Genomic DNA, 25291 nt, shown 5'->3' on the forward strand with positions numbered 1-25291 from the left:
TTGTTTGGTGCCGGCGCCTCCTCTTTCGGCCATCTTCGTCCTCTTTCTGAAGCCTGTGTGCATGACGCGGCTACATCGTACACACTCGCCGATCCTGCGCAGGTGCACTACAATACTTTGATCTGCCCTGCTCAGGAATTGAATGCCGGCGAGTGTGTATGAAGTCGGACCCGTCATGCACCGCGGCTAGAGAAGAAGGTGAACAAAGATGGCCAAAAGAGGCGGCGCCGGCACCGGCACCGGACAACTGAGACGCCCATAAGGCCCACCGTGCGACCGTTCGGTAAGTATTATAAAGTGTTTTTTTATGTTATACCCCCGGCCTGGGCTCTTATATACAGCATGTTAGAATGCTGTATATAAGAGCCCGGTGGTGGTGGCCGCAGCTTATAGGCCGAAAAAGTGGTGACAGGTTCCCTTTAGGCCGGAGTCACACAAGTGAGAAACTAGCGAGAGTCTCACATCACATCACCCAACACGGCCGCACACTCTCCAGACAGGAGCGTCTCAGCTGCATAGAGATACATGCAGCCAACCCGCTCCTGTCAAGAGAGTGTGCGGCCATCCCGGGTGATGCAATGTGAGACTCGTGCGAGTCTTTCTTAGGTGTGACTCTGGCCTTAAAGACAGCAGTCTTAAATTGTCCCCTGTATAAAAGACTCCTGTCCACAGACTCAATTCATCAGTCAGACTCTAACCTCTACAACATGGGCAAGACCAAAGAACTTTCTAAGGCCCTGTGCGTACTGGGAAATGTATTGTTCTTGAGTAAAATCCGCACCCTCTGGCAGAATTCTGCACCCGCGGCAAAAACCGCGGTAAAAACGCATCCGGACAAAAATGTTACAAACTACCTGGAAAAAAAAAAGGCCATATGTAAAGCATGCAGCTGAGATATACAAATATCACAGAGAAGATTACATTTGGGCCGCACCTCTAATTATGTCATAGACATACTATATTCAGGGCTTTGCACACCGCTCAGTTTATAGCCCATGCAGTATATTGCGCCAGGTATTTGACACACTGCCCTAGTTTGACATTTCCCTTTTATTGAAGGTGATCTGACGTTTCGCAGATGAGTCAGCACATTACCGTGTTTGCAGCATGCATTATATGCAGGATATTCTTCGTCCAAGTTATTTAAACATTTGCAGCTCGGCACATTTTAAACGCCATCAGTCATCAATATAAATGCAGCACATTAAAGCATTTAGCTGAAATGGATCTATAATTATAGCTTGTCTCTGCAATCACTTCTCATGTCTATTAGGTTGGCATTCAGAGAGTGCTACCTGCAGTGCTTTGTTGCATACATCGAGTAGTAAAAGAATCAAGGCGATAGATCAAGTGGTATCACAGGCAGCTGTCGCAACTTAAAGGGAATGTGTCACTTGCTTTATGCAGTCCCAATCTGAGTGAAGCATAAAATAGTGACAAAGACCTTGATTGTAATGCGGTCACTGATTAATCTAGTGCTCTCCTTTCAATGATGAGCTCCGTAAAACCTCGCCCAAGCCATTGATTGACAGCTTTTTGGCTATACTTTGCATGGGCTGAAAGCTGTCAATCAATATTAGGCCTCTTTTACACATTAGTGGCAAACACACACGATTTTCACGGACTTGTTGAAGGTGCGTATGGCCCTCCATGTGCTGTGATTTTGGGACACGTGTGTTCTTCGTGATAGCACACGGAGATCAGGAGCTTTATACTCACCTGTCTTCGGCACTGCTGTCCATGGTGCTGCTGATTCCAGGTCCGCGGTGCAGTGAATATGCATGAGCATAATGAGCGGTCCCGGAAGCAAGTGACAGCAGCGCCGAAGACCGCAGCGCTGAAGACGGCAGCGCTGGAGACTACAGCGCTGAAGACAGCAGCGCTGGAGACAGGTGAGTATAGGAAACCATTTTATTTCAAAGACACGTGTTTTCTCCGGTACATGTCACACGAATCACACCACTGTGTGGTCCGTGTGACATCAGTGCTGCCGGAGAAAAACGGACATGTCTCTGTGCGGAACACATGGACACGCGTGTGCTCCATATGAATGCATGGTCCTTGTGCAAACACTGATGTTTTGATTTTAATGGTTCTCCTTATGTCTGTGTTTCTGGTACGTATGAAAACGGACATCATATGTACCGGAATCACGGACGTGTGAAGGGGGCATTAGGGCCAGGCAGTGGCGTAACTTAAAGCCCACTGACCCCAATTCAAATTCTCCAAGTCCCCTGATTATCATGGTTCTACATTAGCACTGGTCTTCTATGGCCAATTGGACCATTTAGGCCCCTTAAGGCCGATTTCACACAACCGGCATTTCGCCGCATGCTGGATCCGGCACGCATGCAGTACAGTATATTCATTTACAGTGGAAGTGCGACACCGTGCGGACAAATGTGGTTGTGCATGAAGCACACAACCGCATGGTGTCGCGCTTCCATTGTAAATGAATGTACTGTACTGCATGCGTGCCGGTTCTGGCGAAATGCCGAATGTGTGAAACAGGCCTAAGCTTTAGTTCCCGGGTGCAATGGCAACCACTGCACTTATTATAGTTACGCCTCCTTTGCCTGGGATAAACAGAATATCAAGGAGCTAATTATTGAGAAGACTAGCAGAGCTGCAGCAGATAAAACTGTGCTTTATTAAAACTACAACAGTCCAGTAATTGATAAAAGAGCTGGAATCAGTCTCTGTGCCTACTTTATGTTCTGAGATTTGGCATTTCTTCCCCTGTGCCAATAATTCAGTTTTCTTCTTTATTACTGAATGTAAATGGTCAAAGCACCACAGCTTAGGCCCATTAAACTTTGCTGCAATGGCATAGAGGATACAGCTATAAGCAGATATGCTCCATCAGATTGATAATGTATAGAAATAGGCACAATTATGGTATTTTGCTAATTTAATGTTTTTAAGAATGTATTAACAATACCATTTCCTTTAGTTATTTAGTTTTCTTTTAGCTATTCATTTTAGCTTTAAGATATGACCCTTCAAGGAGGGTCACATCGCCATACACACGGATGTATGGGCACAGATGCTGCTTGAGGCCATTAGCAGATACCACAGTTGAATATTATTTGATACTTAACAGCCTTTTTAATATTTTTTTTTTCAGTTTTAATCTCCCCTCTCTGTTTATCACATTCCTCTAAGGCCTCTTTCAGACTGCGTTCTTTCCCATGTTCAGTGGCTCAGAACGGGATATGGGTGTATGCGCCGACAGGGCCATTGACTGCAACGATGTCGACGGTGTCATTTTGTGCGTTGTCGTGCATAATTTTCGTCCATATCCGCCTATTAAAGGACACCAAGACATAGTTATCATGGGTTGCTAGGGAAAATACAGGGAAGTCTATACAGGCCCTAAGGCTGAGGCCTCTGCGCTCACCCTAACACCCGGAGATACCCTTAAAGGTAGGGAGGTTCGGGCCTCCAACCTAGGCCCTATCTCCCTGTCCTTGTCCCTGATGATAAGACCCCCTCCACAAACCACCACCAGGTGGGGAAGGGACAAGAACCAAAGTCAACCACCCCACCGACAAATATAGACAAGACGGGGTAACTACTACAACAACTACTCATACACACGGCAACCACACACAAAGGAGCCACTAAGAGTGCACGAGGGGAAACAACATAGAAGGGGAGAAAGAAAGCAAAGTACATGGGAACATCCATACCATTCAACCAGCACACTTAAGGCCCTGTCTCACACAGAGATAAATCTGCGGCAGATCTGTGGTTGCAGTGAAATTGTGGACAATCAGTGCCAGGTTTGTGGCTGTGTACAAATGGAATAATATGTCCATGATTTCACTGCAACCACAGATCTGCCAAAGATTTATCTCTGTGTGTGACGGGGCCTTTAGAAGTGCTGCAGCAAAAAACAATGCTGCAGCCTACAAAACAAGTCTCAGAGAGTTTCACCAACTCCTTCCTCCTCCTGGCCAAGCTACCAAATGATAGAAAATAGCCAGCACCCTCTGGTGGAAGTAGAGGGTATTATAGGACCTGAGCGTGGTCCCAACTGGAGACATCTGCCAGGAGTCAAGAGCTGCTGGAAGGTAAACTGTCATTAACCCTCTCCTCCCCAAAGGTAAGGGAATCCATTAATTAGCAGAGTCTCATAAGATAAAGTGAGATTCTGACCCACAACCTGTCACAAAATCTGCAACAGAGAAAAGACCATGTCAATAGTCTACTACATTTAGCTGTCTGCCGCCAATAGTTACATATACCCGAAAATAATGCACAGTAAAACTAAGAGAAAGAGAGTGCAAAATAATGTCTTACCAGATATTAAAATATAAGTATGTTACTGTACACTCACCTATTGTGGTTGTGAAAGTCACAACCAGCACAAAAAGCAGACTGATAATGGCGGCTGCCGCAGCCCCACGTGTGGCTATCTTCAATGCTGGAGAGTAGAAGGGGTTAACGCCGCGCTGTCACCAAAGGATGATAAAAAAATTGTTGATTTAACGAAAGATTATTTTATTCCATAGGTCTACGCATTTCGAGGTGAGGACCTCTTCTTCAGGACCATAAAAATCTGAAAAATAAACAATACATCTATACATCAGATGTATTGTTGATTTTTCTGATTTTTGTGGTCCTGAAGAAGAGGTCCTCACCTCGAAACGCATAGACCTATGGAATAAAATAATATTTCATTAAATCAACAATTTTTTTTATCATCCTTTGGCAACAGTGAGGCATTAACCCCTTCTCTCCAGCATTGATGAAAATTATGCACAACAGAGCATATGGTGACACAGTCTACATCTATGCAGTCAATGACCCCATTGGTGAATACGCCAGAATCCTTAAAGGTAATCTGGCACCAGGTTTTTGCCACCTAATCTGAGAGCAGTATAATATGTATATAATATATATAATATTATGTAGAGACAGAGACCCTGATTACAGCGATGTGTCACTTACTGGGCTGCTTAAAAAAAAAAATCAAATCTTTATTTTTATATAGCACTGACAAATTCCACAGTGCTTTACATACATCAGGGGAACACTGTCCCCATTGGGGCTCACTTTCTAAAGTATCTGCATGTCTTTGAAGTGTGGGAAGAAACCGGAGTACCCAGAGGAAACCCACGTAAACACAGGGAGAACATACAAACTCCTTGCAGATTAGTGTAGTTTTGATAAAATCACAGTTTAATCAGCAGGATAATATCATTACATGACTACTTGGTGGGCTGCAGGTAGTCAAGCATATTCATGAGCTCTGTATAACTGCTAGAACTGCAGCAGAGAAAACATTGATTGTAGCAAAATGACAGCAAACAACTCAGTAAGTGACACATCGCTGGAATCAGGGTCTCTGTCTCTACATTATGCTGCTCTCAGATGGGGGAGGAAAAACCTGGGGACAGATTCCCTTTAAGCCTCGTCGGGGCCACTGAACGTTGGAAAGAATGCAGTGTTAGGCCATGTGCACACGTAAGTGCGTTCTGCACCGCAGCGTAAAGTCACTGCTTGTGCGATTCCGAATGCAGCTGAAAAGCTGTGTTCTGAAAGTTTGGTGTCTGCAGAATTCATGTGTTCTGGATGCTGCCTCTCCCATAGACAGAGTGGAGAAAGCATCCAGAATGCACAAAACAATCGACATGTTACTTTTTAGAATGCAGCGTTTTGACAGCATGCAAAACGCTGCGTTCTAAAAAGCAACGTGCGGATGTAATTTTCATAATCTTTATTTGGGCTATCTACAAGTTTTTTTCAAAGTCCGTTCTAGAGAAATAACCTTAATATTAAAGGGGATTTGCAGTAATGTAAAAACATAGTTAAATGATATTTACACACAATGTTAGAAAATTTGCTAACATAGTCCCTATTGGGCTAGGGGATTTGTTCTTTTACCACTCAATTAAAGTTCCCATTTGGACTGGCTTCCCACAGAGGAATTGTTGTCTTGTATCTGGTGAAAGAATTGAACACCTATCCTAAGGGATTATAAAGGGTGAGTCTGTCAACTCCAAAATACAGAGAAAAGAAAGGCACAGGCCCTTGTTGGGGCGCCAACTGCAACGATAAGGCCAGAGTCACACGTGTGTGGATGGCTCGCATGTAACTCGCGCGAGTCTCTCATTGAATCACCCGGCATGGCTGCACACTCTCCTGCAGGAGCGGGTCGGCTGCATGTATCTCTATGCAGCTGAGACACTCCTGTCCAGAGAGTGTGCAGCCGTGCCATGTGATTCAATAAGAAACTCGTGTGAGTTACACGCGAGGCACTCGCAAGTGTGATTCCGGCCTTAATGTACGCATCTGCTGGATAGTTTTGTACAAAACTATATAACTTCATCCACACTATTTGGGCTGTGTATTGAGGTTTTTTTTTCCTGTACTTTGTCCAAAAAACATACATGGTTATACAAACGTGAGACAAAAAAATGCCATAAGATGTGATCCGTGCAGGTAAATGTTCCATTATGTGTGCTATACGTTACTGAATTTTTAGTGCCAGCTACAGAGAAAACCAATCTGCGTCATGTAAAAATCATTTCACTACAATTCAATTAATGAAATTAATAAATCCCTACGTCTTGTCCATCAGCACAATGTCTGTTCAAACCAAGCACAGCACTTTGTAGGTGACATAGACATAATAAAACATAAAAAACCCATTAAAGCTGAAATTACATGTTGCGTGTGAGGTGCAGATTTTTGTGTAGATATTATACACTTAAAACCTTGTGCGTTTTTGTTTTTTTTATGCAGTTTGTTGTCCAAATCTGCATGTTTATCCTTATGCCAGCAAAGTCAATGAGAATTCTGAAGTGCTGTGCACACGTTGCTTCTTTTTTCCTTGCAGTTTTGGGTGCAGAAAAAAGCATCATGTCAATTGTTATTGCGTATTTTTTCTGCTTTTTGTAGCGCTTCCAGCCATTGATTTCACAAAAAAAAAAACTTGTGTCATAAAAATGCACCAAAAATCACATGCGTTGTTTGGTGCGTTTTTCTTCCACGAGGTGCAGAAAATTTCTGCACCAAAAATTCAGTGTGCGCACATACCCATAAAGTCAGCACGTTAGTCCGGAGTCACACTTGTGCGAGTCTCGCATCGCATCACCCGGCATGTCCTGCCTCCCTCCAGACAGGAGCATCTCAGCTGCATAAAAATACATGCAGCCAACCCACTCCTGTCAGGAGTGTGGGGCCATGCCAGGTGATACAATGCGAGACTCACGTGAGTCACTCACAAGTGTGACTCCTGCCTTAGATAGTACAGGCAAAATGCGCCAGCTTAACATAACATCATCCACATGCTGTCTCCTTGCTGTTATGTTTTTATTTTTTTGCAGAATACATCGATTTTGTTGCATTTTTTTTAATCCACAGCGTTTCAGTTTCAGTTGTGAAATGCCCCTTTTAGGAGCTTATTGTGAATGGGTCACCGAAATCTAGAAATTAAAGCAGGCCTGGCATTATTATGTTAAGTTTTATTGCATTTCCACAATCAAACATGAACATAAATATGCATAAATAAGAAAATATAATATGCAAGGATTTAAAATGGAGAAACGCTGCAGATTTCAGTTTAGAAATCCATGAATAAAATCCGCACACATTGTGTGAACTCAGCCTTAGGCCACGTGATCACCGAGTATTTGGTGAGTTTTTTACCTCAGTATTTGTAGCCAAGACCAGGACTGGAACAATCGGAGGAAAAGTATTAGGCCGGAGTCACACTTGTGAGAGTCCCGCGTGAGTCTCGCATCGCATCACCCGGCATGGCCTGCAGCTCTTAGGACTGGAGCATCTCAGCTGCATAGAAATACATGCAGCCATCCTGCTCCTGTCAGGAGAGTGTGTGGACGTGCCGGGTGATGCAATGCGAGACTCTCGCAATTGTGATTCCAGCCTAATAGAGACACGGGCACCACTTCTGTATTTATCACCCACACCTAGTTTTAGCTTAGAAATACTGAGGTAAAAAACTCACCAAATACTCAACGTGTGCATATGGCCTCATTACTGAGGTAAAAAACTCAACAAATACTCAACGTGTGCATGTGGCCTCAATACTGAGGTAAACAAATCACCAAATACTCAATGTGTGCATGTGGCCTCAATACTGAGGCAAAAAAAAATCACCACTTACTCAACGTGTGCATGTGGCCTCAATACTGAGGTAACAAATTCACCAAATACTCAACGTGTGCATGTGGCCTCAATACTGAGGTATCAAATTCACCAAATACTCAACGTGTGCATATGGCCTTATTACTGAGGTAAAAAAAACCTCACCAAATACTCAACGTGTGCACGAGGCCTTAGGATTATGTTCCTTACAAGTCCCTTGGTGCTTGGTTTGAATAGTCGTGTTGTGCGGACCGACTTCCTTTATCCCTTGCATTGTGTTGTATATGTAATTATATACTTTGTGTTTGTGGGTTTTAATCTTTCATAATATTTTGTTCCAGGCTTGCAAATTAACCAGAAGATTGTGACTGCTTACCCTCAGGTGATACTGGTTCGGGTCCCAACTCCGACAGTGCAATCCGATAGCGATATTACTGTTTTGCGACACCTTGAAAAGCTAGGTTGCCGTCTTGTCAATTGCCCACAAGCCATTTTAAACTGCATTAACAAGTTCTGGACGTTTCAGGAATTAGCTGGACATGGAATTCCTTTACCAGACACTTTCTCCTATGGTAAGTCCCAGGAGCTGTTTTGAATCGGGTCTTGTACAATAGGGGAATTTAGTTCTGTACGAAACACCGAAGTATGTGGCTCGACACATTGACCATTTTATTGATACAGTATCTTGTCCCCTACAGTTTGTCCTCCATAGTTTATTAGGACAGTCAAACCACAGGGATCCGGTGTTGTGGTCATAAGGGTGTGTTCACACAGAAAATGTTCAGTGGATTTTTCCACAATTGAACCCTCTCTCCGATACCCAAGGTTTTTTTGCACTGACCCATTGATTTGAATGGGCGAGTTTCATCCATAACGTGGATAAAAAATGGACATGTCTCCTTTTTCTTTGGCAGACACTCAGTCAGCAACAAACAATAGGCATGTGAACAGCCCTATAAATGATAATGGGCATAAAAACTATGGATAGAACAAGTACTTGTAAAAGAATGCAGCAAAATCTGCATGTGTCACATGCAGATTTGCTGACTGCAGGTTTAACCCTTTGCATTGCAAGTAGCTAAATCCGAAATAAATTGACATCCTGCAAATTTAACATGTAGATATTTTCTCCATTATTTGGATGTAATTTGATTAAATATCTTTGGATTAGGCTGCTTTCACATTACGTTTTTTAACATGCGTCCTGAATGTTTTTTTAACGCAAAAACGGATCCAGTGCAAATGCGTTTTCATTTCAATGCATTTGCAATGGTCTCACGTCAACATGCGTTCACCTGCGTTTACGTGCGCTATAGTGAGGATTCAGCGACTTGCAGTTTAACTTTTTTCAAAAACGCTACTTGCAGCGTTTTTGAGCTGCGTCCAAATACTGCAAATTGGTGTATCCTGACTATACTGCATGCAAACGTATGTGAACGCTGGCATGCTGATAGACAGGATCCTGCTTGCTCTACCGAGCATGCCCAGAAATCAGCCTGGCGTGATCAGTCCCTCTCTCCCCCTCCCAAGAGCTGCGGACGCCCGTAACCAAGGTAAACATCGGGTAACTTGCTTGGATACCCGATGTTTACCTTGGTTACGTTGCAGGGAGCCCTGCTCCTAGCAGCTGCAGACGCTCGTAACCAAGGTAAATATCGGGTATCCAAGCAAGTTACCCGATGTTTACCTTGGTTATGAGCCTCGGCAGCTGTCAGATTCCGGCTCCCAGTCTCACGTTCAGTTCCCCTCACTCCCGATCACATGACTCCAATGCCCGCCCATAAACTTCAAGTGACAGGATCCTGCAAAATAACACATGCGTTTGCATGCGTTTTTCTTTGCAAAAACAGGATCCGCTTTTGCAGCAAAAAAACGTTCATGACGCTTGCTAAAAAAACGTAGTGTGAAAGCAGCCTTAGCTGTAATTTGCTAATCCATAAAGAAAATCTGTAGCAAATTCGCAACGTGATTCTAAATTCACATGTTGCATTCTTGGTGTGGATTTTTCAGCAGCGTGTCTGAATCCAAGCAAAAAATTGACATCCTACAATTATAAAAATCTGTAAAGAAGATAGCAGCATTCACTTCTGGTAACAGGTTGCCTTTAAGATAAAACTCATCCACTTTTCTGGTCCCGTAAAATCATGCGGATTTTACGTGTTTAAATCTGTGCCAAATACATGACGTATGAACTTAGTCTGACATTAAGTTCACAAGTAATTTATTTACTGCGGATTTCCCCTAAATTTAGATTCACATATTTCGTGCAAATTTTACACACCCAAAATCTGCATCATTTTTACTACGGTAGCAAAGTGGATGAGTTTATCAGAAAGGGAACTTGTCACCAGGTTTTTCCCTTATATCCTGCGGCCACCACTAGTGATTCTTTATATATAGCATTCCAGAATACTGTATATAAGAGGCCAGGCTGCTGTGTATAACGTGAAAAACAACTTTATTATATTCACCTAGGGGGCGGTCAGGTACGATGAGCGTCAATGCTCTCGGTTCGGCGCCGCCTCTATCTCGTGCAGTCGCCGTCCTCCTTCCCAGCCCTATGTGTATGGCGCGTCCTATTTCATCCACACAGGGGCCTCCATCACGCTCTCACGTAGGCGCACTTTGATCTGCTCTGCTGAGGGAAGATCAAAGTACTGTGATGTGCAGGAGCGAGGAGAGGTCAAAGACCGCCCGCGCATGCGCACTACAATACTTTGATCTGCCGACAGCAGTGCAGAGAGATGTGTGCATGCACATGAGCGCAATGGAGACATCTGTATGGATGATGTAGGATGCCTTATCCACACGGAGCTGGGAAGGAGAATGGTGACTGCACGAGATAGAGACGCGCCGGACTCGACACCAGTGATGACCATCAGACTGGACCGCCCCCTAGGTGTGTATAATACAGGTCTTTATTTTACATTATACAGAGCGGCCTGGGCTCTTATATACAGTATTCTAGAATGCCGTATATAAGAGCCCACTGGTGGTGGCCGCAGGTTATAAGGTAAAATCCTGGTGACAGGTTCCCTTTAATTTCATCCACATGATTTTTTTTGTGTGTGTAATCCACATGGGAAATGTATACATTTTGTTTTCTTTTGGTAAATCAGTAGCATGTCAATTCTTTGTGCAGTTTCAGCTTGGATTTCACACATTACAGTGGAAAGCGTGAACTCTGCAGGAAAATCTGCATGTAACAAACTCAGATTTAGGTGCAGACAAATATGTAACTTGTGAACCCAGCCTCCGTTTTTTGGCAGCTTATCGGCTGCAAAATCAACAGTAAAATTCAAACTTCTAAGGCCAGAGTCACACTTGCGAGTCTGGCATCACATCACCCAGCACGGCTGCACACTCTTCTGACAGGAGCTGGTCGGCTGCATGTGTTTCTATGCAGCTGAAATGATCCTGACAGGAGAGTGTGCGGCTGTGCTGGGTGATGCGATGCGAGACTCGCAAGTGTGACTCTGGCCTTACATGCTTATTTTGCTGATGATTTTGTTGCAGATTTGCCTCCGATTTCACCCTTTCTATTGCAGAGGGTGAAATCTGCTCCAAATTCTGCACATAGGTTTTAAAATCTGCACCACAGCTCAATTTCTGCGGGGAAATTTTTAGCAACATTTAGGTGATGAGATTTGTTGAAAAGCTACTATGTGGCCGTCACTTGAATATTTTGTATTTTTAAAGCCTCGTGCACATGGATGTACGATGTACTGTGGTTCTGTTTTTGCACAGAGCTGTACTAGAGGTGCATGATCTCAGAGTATACCTTTCCTTTCTTCCTCTGATATGGAAGCATACCATTTCTTAAAGGGGGGGGGTTATTGCTTTTATTCTCAGTCCATCCGAAAAAATATTGTAGCATACCCCATCAGACTTCAAAATGTATATGCAATAGAAAGCATTGCTCCTCGGGTAGATATTTCTGTATATATGGAATTTGGTGCAGTTTGCGCTGCAATCTTCACTCCAAAGCGCCTCCTGGTATGTGAGATTATACCCCGAGGCTAGCACTTCATGGCAACTTTTTACTTTTGATATCCTATAATGTGATCTAGTGCAAGATTACACTGTAAAATCGCATGTTTTGGCAATAAAGTACAACATTGCATTGTAAATTATTTCAGTAACAGCCATCATTTCTGTGTAGAAGAGTGTGAGCCTAAAGGCGGTGTCTACTTTAAACACTGTATAGAGTGAGTTTCAGAGTGAAAGGCAGTAGCAAATTTTACCTTTCTTTCAATGGAGGACGTTTCCCATCCTGCATTACATGATTAAACCTCTGAAATGAATAGGCATGATGTAATGCTTAATTTTCCTTGCGGTGACGCTGCAGAAAAATGTAATACTTGTTTCCCAGTTCCTCAAAAGACGCTTCCTGGTGGTCCCAGAAGAGGGACATTTTGTGATCTGCCTATTTCGAGATCTAGTAATGGTCCAACATTAAAAAATAACTTTAAGTGTAGTTTGTGTGATTGAGTGAAGTTAAAAACACTTGAAAAAATTGCACACATGCATTTTTGCCATGGGATTTATTCACACTCAACCCCACTGTCTGAATATACCCCAATTAGGGATTTCTAATTGTCGTCACAGGTGCCTTCTTACATGGAGGGCAACCATTGCCAGCTGGGATTTATTGTTCACCGTATAGCACCGGGTAACGTCACTATAAATCCCAGCATGCATTGTTTCTCCTCATATGACTTGGTGCTAACGTCAGTTTTTCTCACAAGATTTACAGGTTCTTTGGAAGGACGGTGATTTCTTTTCTATTCCTGCTGAAATGTAAAAATAGAATTTACCTTTAAAACAGGGCTGTCCGCCGAAGAAAGTCCAAAGTGTTCTGCATAGTAATGGTGTGGCTAGCAGATCAGCTACCGGAGTGGTCAAACCGGACAGATCCAGCAATACCATAATCAATGCCAAGGACCGGATCAAAAATTGTGTGGCCAGCATTACACATGATGTAAACGGTACTTGTGTATACATAATAAATAATACCTAGCAGTAAATGGGTTTGGAATGGATGCTTGGCTCTGTCCACTTGCACATGAGCCAATATATACATTATCGGGGGATTTATTTATGTCTTACATTCTTTTTATTTTCTTAAATGACAGGCGGACACGATGAATTTGCAAAAATGATAGATGCAGCGGAACCTCTTGGATATCCTGTTGTTGTGAAAAACACTCGAGGGCATCAAGGTAATTTATTATGTTCTGTAAAGGGAATCTGTCACCTTAATTCACTTCACCAAACACCACATATGGGCCTGCAGGTCTTTGAAATGTAAATCCATTGACACCTTTTATATCTTTTATCTGTTACTGCATTCCCTAATAATTATCATTTTCATGCATATGCAAATGAGCTGTTAAAGGGAACCTGTCACCACTTTTGTTGGACTATAAGCTGCGGCCACCACCACCGGGCTCTCATATACAGCATTCTAACATGGTATCAGGTAACAGGGTATAACATAAAAAACACTTTATAATACTTACCTATCGGTCGCTGTGGTGGGCCTTATGGGCGCCAATGTTGTCCGGTGTCGGCGTCGCCTCTTTCGGCCATCTTCGTCCTCTTTCTAAAGCCTGGGTGCATGACGCGGCTGCGTCATACACACTCGCTGGTCCTGCGCAGGCGCACTACAATACATTGATCTGCCCTGCTCAGGACCTGAATGCCGGCAAGTGTGTATGACGTCGGACCCGTCATGCACCGTGGCTAGATAAGAAGGAGCACAAAGATGGACAAAAGAGGCGGCACCGGCACCGGACAACGGAGAGTCCCATAAGGCCCACCGCGTTAGGTAAGTATTATAACGTGTTTTTTACGTTATACCCCGAATGCTGTATATAAGAGCCCGGTGGTGGTGGCCGCAGCTTATAGGCCAAAAAAGTGGTGACAGGTTCCCTTTAAGTGCTATGGGTGTCACAGAGCACTTAATGAATACCATGAAAATATAGGGCACTCTTGTGAGTAGGTGTCACATCCTGATGTGATCCCGGGGCCACCTGGGATTCGATCATCACAGCTTGTTATTGATCACAGATCCGCTTTAGTGCCCACTTGTCATTTACCCTGAGTTGGAGTGTATTTAATTTAATCTGGTACTGAAGGGGTTAAGGTTTATTTCTATCCTGCAGTGATCTAACAGATAGTTGTAATCTCAGATGCAGCCACTCCCTTCTGCTATAAGTATTCACTCCTCAATCCTTCCTATGCTGGCTATAGCTCATACCTATGCTGTCCACTAGGAACTAGCCAGTCTCTGGAGAACACTAATTGAAATAGCGTCTTGAAATTTCAGCAGCAGTCTGTGTTTGCATATCCTGGAACCTGACCTTATACAGACAGTGAGCTATCAACCAAATTTAAGAGGCTGGTGCTGGGTGGGGAGACATGGAGGAGGATGCAAAAGCTAGTGAAATGCTATTCCATGCCCAGAGTATTTAAAGCATCACATCAGTGTTTTTTTTTTTTCTTATTGCGCCGCTGAAGTGGTGCTTTAAATCTAAGTCCCCCTGCCCCCTTCTTATACTCATCTTCACTTCTGTCGGTCTCTGGTGATTTGTGCCCTGCCGGCAGCTTCAGTGTTTCATGGAGCATCTGAGGTCGCTAATCTATGAGAGCCTCACTGTGGCCTCGATCTGGCTTTGATAGAGTTGTATAGAAGTGATGTGCTGTAAAACAAATATGGAGCAGATAGGGTCTTAGCCTAATTACAAGAGTGGGGTTAAGGGTATGTGCGCACGTTGCTTTTTACCTGCTTTTTACCTGCTTTTTTGCTGCTTTTTCTTCTGCGCTGTTTAATGCCAAAATGGATGTGTTCTTCTATTCAAGCAAAGTCTATGGGAATTTGGGTTTCTTGTTCACACTATGTTGTTCAAAATGCTGCCTTTTTGTGGCAGAACTTTGGTCAAAAACTCAGCTTTGCAGTGCAAAACCCAAATGGCAAAAACAATTGACATGTTGCTTCTTTGAAAAGCTGAGTTTTTGACCAAAGTTCTGCCTCAAAAAGGCAGCATTTTGAACAACATAGTGTGAACAAGAAACCCAAATTCCCATAGACTTTGCTTGAATAGAAGAACACATCCATTTTGGCATTAAACAGCGCAGAAGAAAAAGCAGCAAAAAAGCAGGTAAAAAGCAGGTAAAAAGCAACGTGCGCACATACCCTAATAGTGTGGAACTGTTCACCTTCAGCTGTTGTGATCAGTCACAACCACTATTAGGGTATGTGCGCACATTGCTTTTTACCTGCTTTTTACCTGCTTTTTTGCTGCTTTTTCTTCTGCGCTGTTTAATGCCAAAATGGATGTGTTCTTCTATTCAAGCAAAGTCTATGGGAATTTGGGTTTCTTGTTCACACTATGTTGTTCAAAATGCTGCCTTTTTGTGGCAGAACTTTGGTCAAAAACTCAGCTTTGCAGTGCAAAACCCAAATGGCAAAAACAATTGACATGTTGCTTCTTTGAAAAGCTGAGTTTTTGACCAAAGTTCTGCCACAAAAAGGCAGCATTTTGAACAACATAGTGTGAACAAGAAACCCAAATTCCCATAGACTTTGCTTGAATAGAAGAACACATCCATTTTGGCATTAAACAGCGCAGAAGAAAAAGCAGCAAAAAAGCAGGTAAAAAGCAGGTAAAAAGCAACGTGCGCACATACCCTTAAGTATGTAGAACATGGCTGCCGCAGCCCTCGTGGTGGATCAGTAGTAGATGTGGAAGAAAGGGTTTAAAAAAACCTGCGCTGCCGTGAATCCAAAAGACTTGTAAAGATCGATGCTGATAAAGCATGAAGGTGCCAGATGGTAAGTAAAGGATCCTAAGATTTAAAGTGCTACTCTAGTTTTCAAAAAAAAAAAAGCCTAATGCTTTAATACTGCATTTGCGTATGAATTAAATGCTAATTACTCAAGGTTGCAGCAACAGATAGATGATATGAAAGGCGTCGATGGATTTACATTTCCGAGTGCTGCAGGCCAATATATAGGCTTGGGGGGAGTTGATCTTCCTAAAAGATCCCTTTTTAATTCATAATTTAATATAGAGTCTTCTTTTTTTTCTCTCTCTCAAATTTTATTATTGGTATGTAAACGACACATTGTACTAAATAAATAATGAAAATATTAACATTATACCCATCCCCCTAAAGACAGGTATTTAAAAGGTTGCTCAGGACTAATATATTGATGACCTATGCTTAAAATTGGTTATTATAAGATTGTGGGGGTCCAATTCCTGACATCCCACTGGTCAGCCCTTACCAGGTCCTGTGGGTGGTTATATACAGCTGCAACATCATCACATCCCCTTCACCTCTGGGTGAGCTGAACTGCGATACCAAAAAATACACATTGTACAGAGCATGGAGTATGGAGCTGTGGTGTTCTGGCTCCATACACTTTGTACTTCTGGTGGCCCCGGAGGCAGGTAACAGCTGATCGGTGGGTGTACTGGGTATCCGACCCAACCAATCTGATATTGTGGTGTTCTGGCTCCATACACTTTATACTTCTGATGGACCCGGAGGCAGGTAACAGCTGATCGGTGGGGGTAAACAGACACAACAAAATATTCAGACCTGCGCCTGGTAACCATAGGGCTCATTCTCGATTTACTGTAGTCAACTGTGTAGAAACCCCATCAATTAGATATTGATGGCTTATCCTTAGGCGGGCTTTGCACGTTGCGACATCGCAAGCCGATGTTGCGATGTCGCACGCGATAGTCCCCGCCCCCGTCGCAGCTGCGATATCCTTGTGATAGCTGCCATAGTGAACATTATCGTTACGGCAGCTTCATATGGACTCACCTGTCCTGGGACGTCTCTCTGGCCGGCGACCCGCCTCCTTATTAAGGGGGCGGGTCGTGAGGCGTCACAGCGACGTCACACGGCAGGCGGCTAATAGGAGCGGAGGGGCGGAGATGAGCGGGATGTAAACATCCCGCCCACCTCCTTCCTTCCGCATATCCTACGGAAGCCGCAGTGACGCCGGTAGGAGATGTTCCTCGCTCCTGCGGCTTCACACACAGCGATGTGTGCTGCCACAGGAGCGAGGAACAACATCGGACTGTTGCGTCAACGTAATTATGGATTACGCCGACGCTGCACCGATGATACGATTACGACGCTTTTGCGCTCGTTAATCGTATCATCGAGCCTTTACACACTACGATGTCACATGCGATGCCGGATGTGCGTCACTTTCAATTTGACCCCACCGACATCGCACCTGCGATTTCGTAGTGTGCAAAGCCCGCCTTAGAGTAGGTCATCAATATTACAATCCTGAAAAAGTGTTAAAGAACAATTCCTATAAGCAGAAAATCTTTAGCAAATACATGTGAATTATAACTAAGTCATACGTTGCCTATGAGGTCTTGGGCTTATCTGTGAGGACAACCCCTGAAGACCTCATCTCTGGTAGAACAGAACTTGTCAGTTACTCCTTAAACCTTCTAAATTGCTCCCATTACCCTGATAGACTGAGCTATCAATGACTTGATGGAGAAGAGGAAGGACTCCTCTTGGGTGGGTTCAAGGTTCAAACAGATTTGAGTCCACAAAATCTCCAGGAGAGCAAAGAAGAAAGCAGAACTCAAGAACATCCAGAGGAACTGTGCTTTATTTATCCCTCACAATGTAGAGCCCATACAACATATCAGCTCCTCTATGGTTCAAAATGGCTTTGTAGAGCTCTGTATTGTGATGGGTCAATAAACCAATATTTTTTTCAATCCAATCCAGAATTAGGGCTTTTAATGGTAATGAAGATGGTTTAAGAGACTTGGAGGACCATTATCATACAGTCATCCTGAATAGGTCACTTTCTGCTACATATATTGACAGGTATTCTTCTTTTCTGACATCACGTTTTGATGAAGGTACACCACGGGTATCACAATAGTTGCTATATAGATATATCAAAGGGAAGGCTTTGTCTACACTCTATAGCCATGTTTTGGCTTTTTTGATTTTGCTCCATTGGCAATGTCATGAATATAGCATTTTAGGGAAATAAGCCTCTGTTGGATAATAAAGATATAAGTGGTTAAAAATATAAACTTTATGAGTGGCCTTCTGAGGAGTACCTGGGCAGGCATGTGTATGTCCAAAAGCTCCTAGATGGAGATGAGTGGACCCAAACTGTAAGGCTTTGTGCGCACTAGTGCGTTTTACCCGCGGATTTACCCGCGGATTTGCCGCGGAAATTTCTTGAGAAATGTCTGCAATCTTTGTGCAGACATTTCCCAGCAAATTCTATGAGAAAAAAAAATAGCTGTGCGCACTGTGCGGATTTTTCTCAAGAAATTTCCTTGAGAAGAATTTCTCGAGAAAATTTCTTGAGAAAATGAGCATGTCAATTCTTTTCCGCAGGTACCCTGCGGATTTCGGCAGTACAGCCTGCAAAATCCGCAGGGAGCCACCCGCGGGAAAATTGTGGCAAATTTGCGGCTATTCCGCGGCAAATCCGCATGCGGATTTGGTGCGGATTTTTTCCGGAGGTCCGTAAATCTTTCACTCCCAGAAGTTTCTCAAGAAATTTTCTTGAGAAACTTCACATTTCTAGTGCACACATAGCCTAAAGCTCGGTGTTTGTACCAAATACAGACTTTAAAAAAAACTAGTGTCTGAAGTTCGGGTGATGTACGTATGCCAACCACTCCATTGAGCATCGGGGAGCTTGGGTACTTTCGATTCCCGGCCCAGAGTCTCTGAATGGCTCATAGAGGGGGGTGAAGGAGGTAAAAGCAATGTTTTTGGATGTATTGTGCCCCCCCTTCCACCCCAAAACACCTTCCCTCTCCTGGAAGTGTTCTGTTTATGGCAGGCTGTATGTGGGCGTCCTAATCATTGACTTCCATTGGGGTTCAAGTCAAGGCCGGGTCCCGAACTGAACTTTGTCTAAAGTCCGTCTGAATCAGGCAAACCAAACTTCCACGGGTCCACTCATCTCTATTCCAAGACGCTAGTGCCTTGTCTATGCCTGGCCTTCTACACAACTTACTTAAAGGGAACCTGCCAGAAGATTTGGGGCCTATAGAGTGAACTCCAGCACACTATATGTACCCCAAAAAAAACAATGACAAAAGGAATGCTATATTCTCATTTCTTTTTATTGGTTCAAAAAAATTGTTCAGTAAATAGTGCTGTACAATATCATGTCCGTCATACACGTCATGACATGACGAACATGATATTGTACAGCACTATTTACTGAACAATTTTTTTGAACCAATAAAAAGAAATAAGAATTTAGCATTCCTTTTGGCTTTGTTTTTTTGCGGTACGTATAGTGTGCCGGAGTTCACTCATTTTACAATTTTGTTTTTTTTCTCCTGAGCACCTAATCGGTGACGCAGTGTCTTCTCTATTTTTTTTGATTTGGCACTTATAAGCTGCGGCCACCACCAGTGGGCTCTTATATACAGCATTCTAAGATGCTGTATAGAAGAGCCCAAATAGAAACAAGAGACTCCCAAGGTTTACTGAAATGTGTATTTATTCAAATGTGCGTGAAAAATAACATTTTCGGTCCCACTGGACCTTCTTCAGTTGCGCGTTGTCTGGGTGAGATGCCCATGCAGGATGGCAAGGAAGCGCAATGTCCACCGCCGCATGGCAGCCTCCAGATTTCAATCTGTGGCCTTGGAACCTAAAGTGCACCCCATTATCCACGAATTTTCTACAAAGTGGAAGTGCCATTGTCTATTTTCTGTATAGAAGAGCCCAGGTCGGTGTGTAGAACGTGAAAATCACTTTATAATACTTACCTAAACGGTCGCTGTGGTGCAGACAGGTCGGACGGGTGTCTCTGTTCTCCGGTGTCGGCGCCTCCTCTTTCGGCCATCTTGGTCTTCCTCCTTCTGAAGCCTGGGTGCATGACGCGTCCTACGTCATACACACTCGCCGGTCCTGCACAGGCGCACTACAATACTTTGAGCTGCCCTGCTCAGGGCAGACCAAAGTGCGCCTGCGCAGGACCTCAATACGAGTGTGAATGACATAGGATGTGTCATGCACCCCGGCTTCAGAAGAAGGACGACAAAGATGGCACTGGAGAACGGAGACGCCCATATGACCCAACTCCACCGCAGCAACCATTTAGATGAGTATTATAAAGTGATTTTTACGTTCTACGCAGCGACCTGGGTTCTTATATACAGCATGTTAGACTGCTATACATAAGAGCCCAGTGGGGGTGGCCGCAGCTTATAGGGGCCAAATCTGGTGAGGCAGCTGCATCCTAGGGGCTTTCGGCAGAAAGGCCCAATGTGACCACAAAGAAGTCTATTGATACACTATCATCATTACTAGATGAGGAATCCAGTAGGGCAGTGAATGGAAGCTTAGGTAAAACTGGATAGACTGCCTAATTGTGGGACATGGGTCTCCATAATGACTAATATCCTACATTTTGTATATCGACATAGTTATATATTTCAATAACCAAAAAAGGAGTCATTTACAATGATTATAATGATGCTTCAGCTTAAATTAAATAAAAAAGCCCAAAACATTACCCTGGTGGTGGATAACAACTTAGGCTGTAATGAAGGACAAGATAAAGAAATACAAGGATAGAGGCCAGTGTGGGCCAAAGTTCCCCTAAATTTGTGTCAAAACCATCACCAGTTTCCTATGCTGTCAGTGGCGGCTGTAGGAACGCTCCAGAACTTTTGATTGACAGCCAGCTTTGCACAGATGCGCTGCAGAGTGAGCTGTTAATCCAAGTTCTAGGGTGTGCTTATAGTTGTGCCGTGCTGTGAGAGGTGACTGCAGCTGCTCCTTGCACTCCTCTATGACTGAAAGTCAGCGGCTCTTTGGAGGAAATAAGTTAATTTTCTCCCTGTAGCTGGACTTTCAGTATGGTCACCAGGAATAATTGTAACACTATTATCCTGCATATTAATCCTATATCTTCAGATAAATAGCACTTTCGGAGGCGACAGGCTCCCTTTTAAGGGATTGTCTGGGACTTTTATATTTATGGCCTATCCTTAGGATAGATCATCAATATCTGATCGATGGGATTGTGACATCTGTCACCACCGCCGATCAGCAGGTGCTAGTGGCAGATGGATGTGCTGAGTTGCGGAGTTGAACAGCACAGGTCCATGATCCATCAACAGAATAGTGGCCAAGACCAGATACCGCATATCCACCCAATATTAAAATCACTGGATGTGCAGTACTGGCTGCTGGATCCGCAAGTGAAATGATATTTCAGGAATTTGCTCATTACGGAGAGCTTGCAAGGTGTCTTTCTTGAAACTAATAGAGGTGATTGAATGCATAAATTGAATCCCCAATCTCCATAATCTTTTAGGGGAATCTGTCATCACGTTTTTGCTATGTAATCTGAGAGCAGCATGGTGTAGGGGCGGAAAGCCTGATTTCAGTAATGTGCCACTTACTGGGCTGCTTAATGTGGTTTTGATAGAATCCCTGTTTTCTTTGCTGCAGATATAGCATTGCTATGCTGAGCTGTGTATTACCCCACCCACACCACTGATTGGCAGTTTCCTGTGTCCTCTGTGCATTATTGTGAGCAAGCTGCCGATCACTGGTGGGGGTGGGGTTACACAGATTAGCAGCAGCACACCTAGTCCTCTAGTTATAATCGCCTGCTGATAAAACGCTGATTATATTGAAATTACAACAAGCTGGTCAGCAATTGGCACATCCCTGGAATCTGTCTCTCTGCTCCTACACTGTTCTGTTCTCAGATTAAATGGCAAAAATCTGGCTTTATCATTGGAATAAGTGTACCAAATGTAATACATGGTGCCCTCTGTGTCTCCTCCTCACAAGTGAGTACAGTTGTCCCCAGCTATATCGCGCTTCACTGTATCACGGGTATCGGGGAGGGGTGCGGCAGCGTTGGTGGAGCGGGCTCACAGGAGGCAGAGACGATGGGACTGGTGTCCCAGATGCTCGCTGCACGTGTTGACAGGAACATCCATAAACTGTCAATGGTGCAGACTTCAAAGTTATGGCGCCCGTACTCTGTGTGTGTGTGCAGATTGAGCTATCGGCTCAATGACGAACCGAGATCTCATCTGCCCACGTGCCACGTCTGGGTGACATTTTTCTTACATAAGCTGCTGAGAGATCAATGAGTTGAAGGCGGCGCTTGTGCAGATGAGATCTTGAGTCGGGAGCTCAATCTGCGAACGCTCTGACTCCGGGCGCCATTATTTGAAGTCCGCACCGCCGATGTTTTCAGTATGGCCCCTGCCTCACCTTCTGTAGCTCACTATCCGCAGCCCGCAGCATTGCCCCTGCCTCCTGTGACCCCGTCTCCACCCCTCCCTGGTAAGCTAGATTCGGCTTATATGACGAACCCCTCATTTTCCTCCCAAATTTTTGGGAGGAAAAATGCATGTTATAATTTGAAAATATAGAGTAAATATAACTCCTCTACTTCACAGATTTTCACCTATCTCGGGGGTCTCTAGAACATAACGTAGTGGACACTTGACGGTAGGATTTATATATCCTACAGGGAAACCATGTTCCACCAAATAAGTACCTTACTTTTGGCCTCGATAAGTGAGACATTACTTCTTGACTTCACGGAGCGGGTAGAAGACCTATCAGATATAATAAATAGGGATGATCGAATACTTCGATTATTCGGCTTCGCGAATATTTTCCGAATACCTCGCCACTATTCGACTATTCGCGAATATTCGATGCGCAATGTAAGTCTATAGGAAACCCAAATAACAACTATTCGGAACTATTCCGGCACGATGGCTCAGTGGTTAGCACTGCAGTCTTGCAGCGCTGAAGTCCTGGGTTCAATTCCCACCCAGGACACCATCTGCAAGGAGTTTGTATGTTCTCCCCGTGTTTGCGTGGGTTTCCTCTGGGTTCTCCGGTTTCCTCCCACACTCCAAAGACATACAGATAGGGAATTTAGATTGTGAGCCCCAATGGGGACAGTGCTGCCATTGTATGTAAAGCGCTATGGAATTAATAGCGCTATATAAATGAATAAATTATTATTATTATTATTCAGGCTTCCCATAGACTTACATTGTGCATCGAATAGTCGAATAGAGGCGAGGTATTCGGAAAATATTCGTGAAGCCGAATAATCAAAGTATTCGATCATCTCTAATAATAAAATATAAATACCAACTTTAGAAACTTGTTGATCACACACAATACTTTAATCCTGTTATCTAGGATATACCATACGCGTGAGTCATCAACCTTTCAAAGGGTTGTTTTCGGCACTTGTGAGTAACGTGTAAGATAAGATCTGATTTCACTAGAATTAGTCTGATGCAGAAAATTCACTAGAAAGTACTTGTATGAAGTTGAAAACTTGAAACCAGTTTATTGAGGCAGAAATCTGCCTAGTTGTCTCTTCCATTACCCCCAGTAGTTTTGACAGCATACAGAAAATGGGGTGACGGTAAGCACTTGAAGAGGACACCTGACAGAACAAAATTATGACCTGTATAGACCAAGATCTAATGGATTAGATGAGAGCCATAAGAGCCTGAGTAATCGCTTTCTATCCTGGGGCAGAAAGCAATTACACAAGCTATTTTGGCACTGATCGAATCCATATCACCAACAAAAAAGGGAGCGAAGTTTAATAAAATTTAACTTTTATTAATTGAAATAATAAAATCATGAACAAGATGTCTTCAGGAAAAACAAGCCCCATTGAAGGGTTAAAAATATGTAACTCACAAAATCATAATTGGGAACACCATAATTTCACATAGCAATTATCATTAGAAATATATATCATCCCGTAGAGGAACAATAAAATACATAAGTAATCCTGCGATAGTATATCTATATATATGATGTAACACAAAGTGTTATAAAAGTGCAGGACTCAGCCAAAACGAGTAGCAGTACAATGACACTCAGTATACCTACAGGATCTTACATGAACGTGAATGATGTCCCACACCCTCTCCGACGCACGTTTCGCGCTGTATAGCGCTTTATCCAGGATAACTGATCTAATCCATGTTATGAACCTTTATTTTATAGCGGTGCCCAATCTAACACTGGTTTTGCTTTGTCTATCAGGAAAGGCTGTATTTCTTGCACGGGATAAACACCATTTGTTGGACATATCCCATCTAGTGCGACATGATGCACCATATCTGTTTCAGAAGTATGTAAAAGAGTCTCATGGAAAAGACATCCGGGTGGTGATTGTTGGTGGACGTGTCGTTGGATCCATGTTACGAAGTTCCACTGATGGCAGAATGCAGAGTAATTGCTGCTTGGGTAAGTGTTAAAGTGAGTCTGTCAGAAGGTTTTTGTTAACCTTATCTGAAAGCAGCATTATGTAGACAAAGAGACCCCGAATCCAACGATGTATCACTTAGTTTATTAAGTGCAGCGGTCGTGACATAATTAGAGTTTTTAGATGCAGCAATGCAACAGAGCTGAGAAAGCTGACCCCTCCCACACCAGACTCTGTATGTACAAAGTCTATAGACAGTGATCTGCTAATTACAGGAGGGGGCATGCCAGTGTACAAAGTCTATACAAAATGAGCTGCTAATCACAGGAGGAGAGCATGCCGTGTACAGAGTCTATAGAAAATGAGCTAATCACAGGAGCATGCCAGCCTAGCTAACCTGTAGCTGATCTCCTGAAGCTAAAACAAACATAGTAGGTAAACAACAGAACACACTGTGATAAGAGAGCATCTCTTAAATCTCTATGTTAACCCCTACAGGAGGCGGTCTTCAGATTACATAGCAAAAACCTGACGACAGATTCCCTTTAAAGAAGCTGTGTGAAGTATATGCTTGAACACGGGCATTTGCTGCGGATTTGAACATGTAAGGGTACGTGCCCACGATCAGGACCCGCTGCATCCTGGACGTGGTGGATCCTGACCTGCAGGGCTGCGAGTCTCCTCCGCGGTAGAACTCAGGAGACTGCAGCTGCCCGTGCCCACGATCAGGGTTCGCTTTTGTTCTCCCTGCAGAGAACGTTTGCAACTCCGCAGCAAAGCATTGACGTAAAGTTGCACCACAGGTCAGTTTTCTCTGTGGGCAGTACACACAGTGGGCACGGGATTTCTAGAAATCCCATACATTTTGCTTGTACTGTACAATGCAGCATTTTGGACGCAGCAAAAACTCACCGT

General features: G+C 43.6%; 1 protein-coding gene across 2 annotated transcripts in view; it reads left to right on the plus strand.

Annotated features, from left to right (window-relative positions):
- RIMKLA (ribosomal modification protein rimK like family member A) overlaps positions 1-25291 on the plus strand; it is a 78737-nt gene that overhangs the window by 48049 nt on the left and 5397 nt on the right. Inside the window, exons 1-4 of one of the 2 annotated variants that reach the window (XM_075328970.1) lie at positions 8571-8690; positions 12947-13106; positions 13254-13340; positions 24214-24417. In XM_075328970.1, the coding sequence (XP_075185085.1) occupies positions 8658-8690; positions 12947-13106; positions 13254-13340; positions 24214-24417 (484 nt within the window). In that variant the 5' untranslated portion in view covers positions 8571-8657. Of the gene's footprint in view, positions 1-8459; positions 8691-12946; positions 13107-13253; positions 13341-24213; positions 24418-25291 lie in introns of those variants that run through there. The other variant, XM_075328969.1, reaches the window with a different exon arrangement.

The sequence above is a fragment of the Anomaloglossus baeobatrachus genome, chromosome 11, assembly GCF_048569485.1.
Source record: "Anomaloglossus baeobatrachus isolate aAnoBae1 chromosome 11, aAnoBae1.hap1, whole genome shotgun sequence".
Taxonomy (NCBI): Eukaryota; Metazoa; Chordata; class Amphibia; order Anura; family Aromobatidae; genus Anomaloglossus; species Anomaloglossus baeobatrachus.